General features: G+C 39.5%; 1 protein-coding gene across 2 annotated transcripts in view; it reads right to left on the bottom strand.

Annotated features, from left to right (window-relative positions):
- The window catches only part of SSPN (sarcospan), a 35298-nt gene extending 26589 nt beyond the window's left edge, over positions 1-8709 (bottom strand). For both annotated transcript variants that reach the window (XM_037848093.1, XM_037848094.1), the window contains exon 1: positions 8386-8709. In XM_037848093.1, the coding sequence (XP_037704021.1) occupies positions 8386-8664 (279 nt within the window). In that variant the 5' untranslated portion in view covers positions 8665-8709. The remainder of the gene's footprint in view (positions 1-8385) is intronic.
- Positions 8710-9330: the final 621 nt, after the last annotated feature.

The raw sequence follows: 9330 nt of genomic DNA on the forward strand, positions 1-9330 counted from the left end.
TGTGGAGGAAAAACTCCCTATGGTTTATTTGTTTCACTTTGAGAGTTTTCAAGCTCTTAGAAGGGAAAGGAATCCTGTAAATGTGGATTTAGCTAACTCCAGTAGTACAGTTATAGGCTGGATTTTATTACTCAGGTATAATTAAGTAGGTTCTCAAATTAGGTCCCACTTTAAAAATGATTGCAGAGATGCTTTTATATGAATACCCTTGGGTTCTTACATGTGAAATAGTGGACTAAGTAGAAATATATGATATAGTACAGTATACAGAAATTCTACAGTAAATCAGTATGAACTCACTTATATGACATTGTAGCAGGAGTGTAAAAGAGAACCATCTCATTCAACCTTTTAAAAATATTATCAAGTGGCTTTTCTAATTGAGAGCAATTTTTTTAAAAAATAAACAGGATATAGCAGAATGCTAGGTAGTGTATAGTAATATTAGTTTTCGTTTGAAAAGTGTTTTGTCAGGAGGTCCGTGTCCCCAAACAGCCTGCAGCCTCTCCTGCTTTTCTCCCCTTCCCTCCCATGGCAACACAGGTTAGCTAAACACTGAGCTTTTTGTGATGTGTGTGTGAGGATGGGGGAGAAGGGAAACAAGGCTTCAGGGAGGTCCCGAGGTGGAAAAATTTGTGACGCACAATATTTGGTGATGGAATGAGAATTATTTAGGTAGGGATTTATAACACAATAGTTATGGACACCCTGTGTTCACTTTTAAAATTATAGTTGCTCTCAGACCCTTAACTCAGACCTAAACCCTTGAATAGGCATCCCAAACTACTTGTCTGTGAAAAGATTATGAGACAAAGTCAACCTGCATGGATTTGGTCCCTCTATTTCCAAATCTGACTAGCTGGTAGCATGAGAGAAATGCATAAATTTAATTGAACATGTAATTTTGTAAACTAAAATGTGTGAATTCTGCATTTCATAGGTATGCAGTCACTAAGAAAATATTTTTCATTTATTATAATTTGTTCACCTTATGGAGTCCTAGTTTGCCCTTTGCACCACCTGGGTGCTAGGCTCTTCCACTGAGGTAAGGATGGTCATGTTTTTCTCTCCCCGAGAGGAGCACACACTCTACCCCCAACAGAAATAAAGACCAAAACACTACTTCCCTTACCTTGGAAAGGCCTCTTTCATAGCTTCCCTGGCACAGCTAAATGTGAGATAAGGCTCAGCCTGTGTCTAATGGCCTGATGTGTGTGCCGCACCTGATACTTTAGAAGGACGCCTGTGTTGTTTTTTTCCTAGTAAGAAAACTAAAATTCTCTCCCTAATCAGGGTCTAGTTAACACATTAGCAGTATCCCCTCTTTTCTTGTCACCTGTCATTATCTTCCACACAAGAGAGAGGCCTGGATGATAAATTTTCTTAAAGGGGTTTTTAATGGCTCATTACAACGAATGGCTGGATCAGACACTTTAAAAACAACATCTGAGAAGGATGCGACTAAAACAACATCTCTCCCAGCACCCTGGCACTCCCAGGCAGTGGGGAGTAGCTCATTTCTGCAACCACAGATGCAGGCCCAACAAAACTTCTTGAGCAGAATCTGATGATGCTCATTTGTGCAAAAACCCTCTGCCCTATAATGTCCAGGCACTTACTGGCCTTTTCTCAGCCCCCAGAAAACCTAAATACCCACATTCATGACTGTGTTTGGAAGCAGATATCGCTTGAGCAATTTTAGATCAATTTTATGCTCAAAACTCAAACCAGAGGTATCACTGGATCCCAGTGGAAACGATGGCATGTCTTTGGTTTGCTATGTGGTTTGGACCTGGGACTGGACCAGCTGGTCACAACAATCACTAAACCTAATTGACTATTTTAGTCAATTTTCTCCCGTCTTTCCCTCTTGGATGTTTTGAGTCTGTGCAGTACTGCATAAAGAAAGAGCAGAGCCCAGTTCAGGGTTTCTTAGCTGGACGCACAGACTCCTAAGAGAAGCCCTTGAAGACAAGCCAAAGTTGGGGATCTCCCAAGGAACCCAAGGTGGGAACGGCCCCATGGTTTTATTGACACATTCTACAGAACAGAGAGTGGTGATCTAGTTTCCAGAATCACTATCGTAAATGAAAATGACTGTTTATTATAAAGAAGACCTGAGAGGTGGCTTCCCTTGAGTTCTAAAAACACCAAGTATGAAATCACAACCCCTTAGAGGACAGTCAGCTCATCCAGTTGCTGAAACTCTGAGTACCCCCAGCTGCAACACACAACCAGCCACCCTGGTTCCATTCCTCAGAAGCCAGGGTGCCATTCAGCTGGTTCCTGTCCGGGAGTTACTCCCTGGAGTAGTCAACAGAGGCAGGAATTTGCTACCCAGTGTTTCCTAAGCCTTAAAGAGCTAATGCAACAAATGAAATGCCTAAGCTACCCTTAGAATTATATCCATCAACTAAATCTACTTCATTTTATTTTTTTTGAAATTTGATAAAAGAAGCAATCTGAAAACGGCTCCCTCCATATGTTCTACTACTGGCATGAGCACAGAGCCACGCCTCCCTGTCATCCAACCACACATCCCTTTACTGGCTCAGAATCTTCATCAGAAATGTTCCGACTTCTAGCTGTTGTTCCGTGAAAGCCTTAGGACCTTCATTAATAAGCTGAGAAGGGAGCTAAAGAATCCCTGAGGTGGTTGTACAAATTTATATCCCTCACCAAAAGAAAACTGTATTTTAGTTATTGCCATATGTGGAGGTGGACACATATGAATTTTAAAATTAGCCAGAGTGACGGAGGGAGCTGCCTGGCACAGGCATCTGACAGCTATGCCTGCCAAGTTTTATCTCAATACGCTGAGATCTGAGGCAGCATTCAAACCATCTGAAAGAGGGTGTGCCCTTGAAATGGGGTTTTATATATTTAGGCTATAAATCCTGTTCCCAGCATCTTTTTTTTTTTTTTTTTTTAGGAATTCACTTCAGTTTATGAACTCAATGTAATAAACCTAGGCTTGAACAACTCACAGCAGATAATAACCAAAAGATTAAAATATGGCATCATGAGGCCCCATCCAGCTCTGGATTTTGATGGGCCCTTTTGGTCAGCACTTCTCTAGAAATTAACTGTTTTTGCCGTGAAATGATACCTAATTAAAGTTTAATTACTTGTTTGCATTCTTATCCTACAGTAACAGAGAAACATGCATATTGAACTCTTCAACACACCCTTTCTGTATCATTTCAGTGTTGATTCTTAACCCTACAGGGTACAACACAGGCAAATGGATCCAGTCAAAGAACATCCATAATAGAAATGTCATGGCAAAGGCAAGAAAAAGTCTAGAAAACATCCATTTCCTTGGGCCAAATTGAAAGCAGACGCCATATTGGTTATCTATGAAATGGTTAGACCAAATGTTAAGGAAACCTATGCTACTGCTTTCTTTGTAGTAGGTTAGAGTGGGTGATAGTGACATTTCGCATTCATTATGAATCCTAAATTGTCCAAACTGCTATCCTAATTTCTTCTAATTATGGGAATACAAGATAAAGTCAAATGACCTCTTCTTCCTTTTTTTTTTTTTTTTTTAATTAAATCGTGTGGTCATTTTATAACATGAAATCAAACACCTTGGTATTGCTAAATTAATGTGTTCTGAACATTTCTGGAACTCATGAGCACTCAATGGAGTACTAATACCTTCCTTATTGTTATTTTCTCCACTGGAAAATACTACTCTATGTCATTCCCCAAATCACAGTTTAAAAATGGGTATACGCAAGTTCAAATGGAGGCTCTGATAATAGCAAGCAAGAAATATATAGATAGATTTCAATTCAACACTTATTGGATATCCACTATGTGTCAGGGCATACATAGATATATAACATTTCAAGTAAGAGAATAAACTATTTCTTTTTTTATTTGATTATCCCAAAATTCTATGCACCAGTAATCCTATCAAAAATATTAAAACCAAAATGATTGACATCTCATCTCAAAAATTTCCAGAGGTTAACTTTCTGAGATAATTCTAAAAAATTAGGTATATCCATACCACAGGATTGGAAAATACCAGGATTCACCCTTTCTCCTTGTTTTAAAAATGAGAGAAGATGCAAGGTCAACTTCCTTGATATGTGAGTACTCTCTTGCCTTTGCATGTCTGACTTAATATGAGGCTAGAAGTGGAGGTGAAAACATATTTCTCCTGATGTTTCTAAACATCTGATGATTTTGTTCAATCTTAATCTTTTTTTTTTTATTCTATATTTATGAAATTATTTCAGGATACTTTTTACCAAATTCTTGATTATTCCCTTTTATCTTCATACACTTATTAAAATTAATTGTCAAATTGATTCAGTCTAATTCAGTGTTACATTTACTGTGAGAACTTCATGTAAGATAATTTTCCAACCATTATTTACTATACATAACCAATGGAGATTGAGTTAGATCATGTCATTATCACTCCTCAGATCCTAACAATCTTGTAACAGTTGTCATAATAAAAGGTATTTCTCAGTGGTAACAGAGATGCTACATTATGTCTTAGAAGCATATTAAAGTCACAATATGAAAATAATGGATTTTAAGCAATGTATTCCTAAAAATATAATTCCAGATTAAATTTCTCAAATGTTGATATATCTATATGGAAAATTGATGCCACTTTTACCTTCCTTGAATTGCTGAAGGGCCAATTCAAATCAAAACTCCAATGCCAAAGTTTTCTCTCTTCCAGTCTCTCTCAATAACAATGATCAAATCATCTAGCCAAATTATTATGCTTTACTTTCTCTACTTATAAATTATGGATAATTATATCTGTTCTTACTGGCTGTATGTCAGATACATACACATGAATTGTATGATATATCCTGTCCTAAAACAAATAATCATCCAAATTTTCCCTTCTGTTAAGTCAAGAATTAAAAATAGATTTTTAAAATTTGGATATACTTGAATTTTGAATTGTTTAGAGTAAGTTAACATATGAAAACTGTTAACTGAAATTTTTGACAGGAGTCTTAGTCATTACATATTCATACCATAAGTTTTATGAATGACATTAAGAAAAGGGAATATTCTTCCCTTTCTTTTAAGCACTTGCCTTAAACTGTCTAATGTGATTAATGGAGTATATGTATCAGGAATTTTATTCCAGTGGGTAGAGTATGGAAACAATGGAAGGAGAGTGAGGAAAGCTAAAATCCACTAAAGGGCAAAGAAATTCCCACTTTCCATGGGAATATTCCCCACAAGAGCCAAGAGACTAACAAACACTAAACATCTCCACTGGGATGAGAGACAAGAGTTTGCTCTTAAATTGACTTTGGAGTAGAGAAGCCAAACCAAATAAATCACTGCAAGTGAAATACTTTGAATGGTAAATAGGCCTTAAAAATATTTGTGTACATTAAATTTTCTAATCAGAAGTATTCACTACTGTCAGATATGATAAAGGCACATGTTCATCTCTTTGAGATCTCCTCCCAGTATATGATTCATTATTTTTAGACTAATACCTGGCATGGCAGATACATTCAACAAATATTACTGAATGAAGATAAATAAGCCAAAGTTCAAACATGCTATGCTTCACGTAAACCAAAATTGTATTCATTCAAGTAATAAGTAAGTGAAAGGCTCCAAAGTTCTTAGGATCCTTCAATCTATACACATATTTCCTCAGTACGAATTCTGGAACAATGAGCAAACATGAATGACCAAGCTACTCAAGCCATTAATAGAATGAAATGCATAGCAAATGTCTATTTCCTAGGATCCTGTGCCTACAGCTAAGTTCATCCCCAAAGACCCTTTCTCACATTGTATTGTCATTGTGCTGTGTCTTACACCCTCAATCCGTGAAGAATTTTGAGAAAAGAACAGTTACTTTCATAGGTTACAGAGTCTCCAGAGTGGGTATATTCTGTTTTTCTCCTTTATAGGAAACTTTAGTACTGAAATAAAATGACTTCAAGCATCTCTCCATTTGGGGGTGGGAGAGAGTCACATGATAGGTCTGAAGTCAAAATGACTGTTCTGCAAGATTAGAGCTGAAATAAAGCCACTTCTAGTTTTAAGAGTGTTACTACCAGTAATTAGCGTCCCTGATCGCTAATAAAAAGAGCTAACACTCACTGAGTCCTTGTCATCAGCTGGCACTGTTCTAAGTGCTTTACAAGTATTAATTTATTTATTCCTCAACAACAATCCTAAGAGGTAGGAGCTATTATTATCATTCTGATAAAGAAATGGAAGACAAGAGAGTTTAAGCAACTTGCCAAAAGTTATTCAGTTAGTAATGGCCAAGCTGGGGTTCAACATTAGGTGCAGTGTTATTTATCCACTTTCCACCATCCTGCCACTCTCTTCTTTCCCTTCCCCGAAAGCATGGAAAAGCGACCCAAGATGAACCATAGGCAGTGTGATGAACATAGACACAGTAATGGTAGAAGCCAGTGGCATGCTGTCTGCCACCTTGGCACCGCTGGGACAAGAGTTATTCCTTGTTTCTCGGAGACCTTCCTCTCTTGTCTGAGGGTATCTCCAGTAGCAGCTCTGCTCTAAATATCTTCTTTGTTGAAAGAAACCTTAGGAACACAGATATCACCAGGGCTACATACTATGAGCAAACTGTTATAATGCTCTTATATACACCCAGTGCAATTAGAAGCATCATGTCCTATAGGAACTTCAGTTAACGTTTTAGAGTTGCATAATTTGTAGTATTAATACCTTAAACATTAAAACAAGTTTTTTTCCCATTTAATTTGCTTTTTTGGTACTGAGCTTTTTGAGGCTGAAATAAAAAGCAGCTAGAAAACACATCCACAAATAATATTTAAAAACATTGAAGGAAGGCATTTCATTCCTCCCCACCACCCCCACCCACCGCCTTTTATTAAATTCACTTAGCCCTAAAGGACAAACATTTTTTCCTCTAAGTATCCTGAACAGTCATTGAGATTACTGAAATACCCAGTATATCTTAGTGAAAAGCTATTTTTAAAATCCCTTGATTTAGAAAACTCTATTCATAAAATTTCATGGGAATTCTTAATACACAAATGTAAAGTTTTAAATTATTCTTCAAGACTTTGTAAATTCAAATAATCTTAATTAGAAAATACCTGCATTGGTGCCTATGTATTAGATGTCTTTAGAGACTGCCCCTGACATAAAATTGTTTTGAGGGCTGTTTTATGATTTATAGTTCCTGTGGTCAGTAGTAATATTAATGTTGCAATACTAGACTGGGAGTCAGAAGTGCTGATTTTAGTCTCCCCAACTCTGCCACTTTCAATCTCTGGGGCTTGCAAAGTCTTTTTGACTTCTCTTAGCCTGCGTTTCCTCATGTTCAAAGAGAAATAGCAGTCCTATCTCAAAGTATTGTTTCATGGGTTAAATGAAATAATGTATGTGAAAACTGCAAGGTACTGTAATATAACATAACATTAAAATTAAAAATAGAATGTGAATTTCAGCAGCAGTGTGGCTTATTGAGGGTGAACTGGATGTAGCCTGATGCAAAGAAATCCACCTGGTTGAGCAATTTGCCGTCTCATGACTTGGATGAGTCTGGGCCTCAGTGCTCTTAACTGAGAAATGGGAATATTTGAAATAATAAATGAAAGCTTCTAGCAGGACAGGCACACAGTAGGTGCTCAATAAATGGCATCTGTTTTAAATTAAAGAATTCATTGAATTAAGACAAATACGCTATGTTTCAGAAAAACCACAGGCACTAACAACAGCTGAGCAGTGTTCTGCTTAGAACAGTACATCCATCAGCAAAGTCCCCAATATATTTCCGCCTTGGCCAGCGCCCTTAGTTTATCCTACTTGAGACTCACAGCGGGTTTAGGTTGTGCTTTGCTGTGTTTGCACGTTTTCTGACAGTTATTTTATAAGCTCTTACTAATGGAACCTCAAATTAAAAAATAAAATTAATACTATCCAATGTGGCAAATCCAAGTACTGGCTTTTTACAAATCGGCTTTTACTAGATGAACTTACTGCAGTTTTTGCTGCTTGAGAATAAGGGGTGGGGTCCGGGGAACCGTATAAGGAAAAGCTAAAAAGTGAATCTGCGATTGTTATTTGGGCTGGTCAATTTGACAAAATAAGCACCCTTTGAGATCGCCTCCCCAGCTCCAGCGCGTCAGAATCAGGCCTCTTTGGAGGCGTTGGGAGCAACAAGCAGAGAGAGAGAGCGGGGCGCCAGTGCTACCGCGTCCAGCCTTGCCCCCGGGAAAACCAAGTGTGCCAGGCATCAGTCACGAAGCAGAGCGCGAGTTAGAGGAGTGGAGCTGGGAAGGGCGCATGCAGGGGGGTTAGTCTCAACTCGACCATGCGGCTTTGCATTCCTGTTCGGCACACGCGCTTAGGTAAAACAGACTTGATGCTTACAATGATCCCAGCCCAAAATGGAGTGTCTCTGACTAGCAGGGAGGAGCTGACGCTCGCCATGAGAAAGCCCACCACGGTCACGGCGATGCCCAGGGCCAGCTGCAGCAGGGCGAGCAGCAGCGGGAACCGGCAGCCGCAGCACGTCGGAGCCTCCTCCTCCCCGCTCGCCTTGGGGGCCCCTTTCCCCTTCTTCGGCCCCATATCGTCGGGCCCGGTGGCTTCCGCTGCCGACGGCCCCCCCTGCCTTTGCTGGCCGCGGGGCCGCTTGTCCTTCCCCATGGCGGCTGCGTGGGTGGGTGGGTGCGTGTGCCACGCGCTGGGCCCTGGAGCGCGGCGTTGGGCGGGCTGAGCCTGCCCTGGTATTCGAATTACGAAGGCTGAACAAATATGGAAAACGTTTGGAGCAGACTCGCCCGAGCCTCCAAAGGCCACAGGGAGCCCGCAGCAGAGGGGGATTCGAGGGGGGTCGCCAACTGCCAACGCGCCGCGACACAGCGCCTGCCGGGCCCAGGGGCAGGGTTTGTCAATTGCTTGCGGGAATCAGAGAGGGTCCCTTGGCTTCCTAAATCCTGTGGGTATGCGGGTATGCGTGTGTAAATGGTGTCTGTGTTCCTCACTCCAAACCCCAGGATTTGTTTTTTTTTTTTTTTTTTTGGTTTTGTTTTTGTTTTCCGAAAGGTGCAATGCAAAGTGATGAATGTTTAAATCATTTGAGTTTAATTAATAGACAATTTAATCCGAAGTAGGCTCCAAGCTGTGAAGTCGTTTCCAGAAGTTGAATTGTTCTTATTTTCCAACAGAGGCATAAGATCTTCTCTTTTTTCTTTTTAATTCAGCAATCCAGTTGATTGACAAATGCATTTTCCCCACTGAGGTATTTGCTTTTGAAATAACTGTTTGCAGAATTGCTGGGCTAATTGTGAGTTCTATCACATTATTTGTTTT

Source organism: Choloepus didactylus, chromosome 8, assembly GCF_015220235.1.
Source record: "Choloepus didactylus isolate mChoDid1 chromosome 8, mChoDid1.pri, whole genome shotgun sequence".
Taxonomy (NCBI): domain Eukaryota; kingdom Metazoa; phylum Chordata; class Mammalia; order Pilosa; family Megalonychidae; genus Choloepus; species Choloepus didactylus.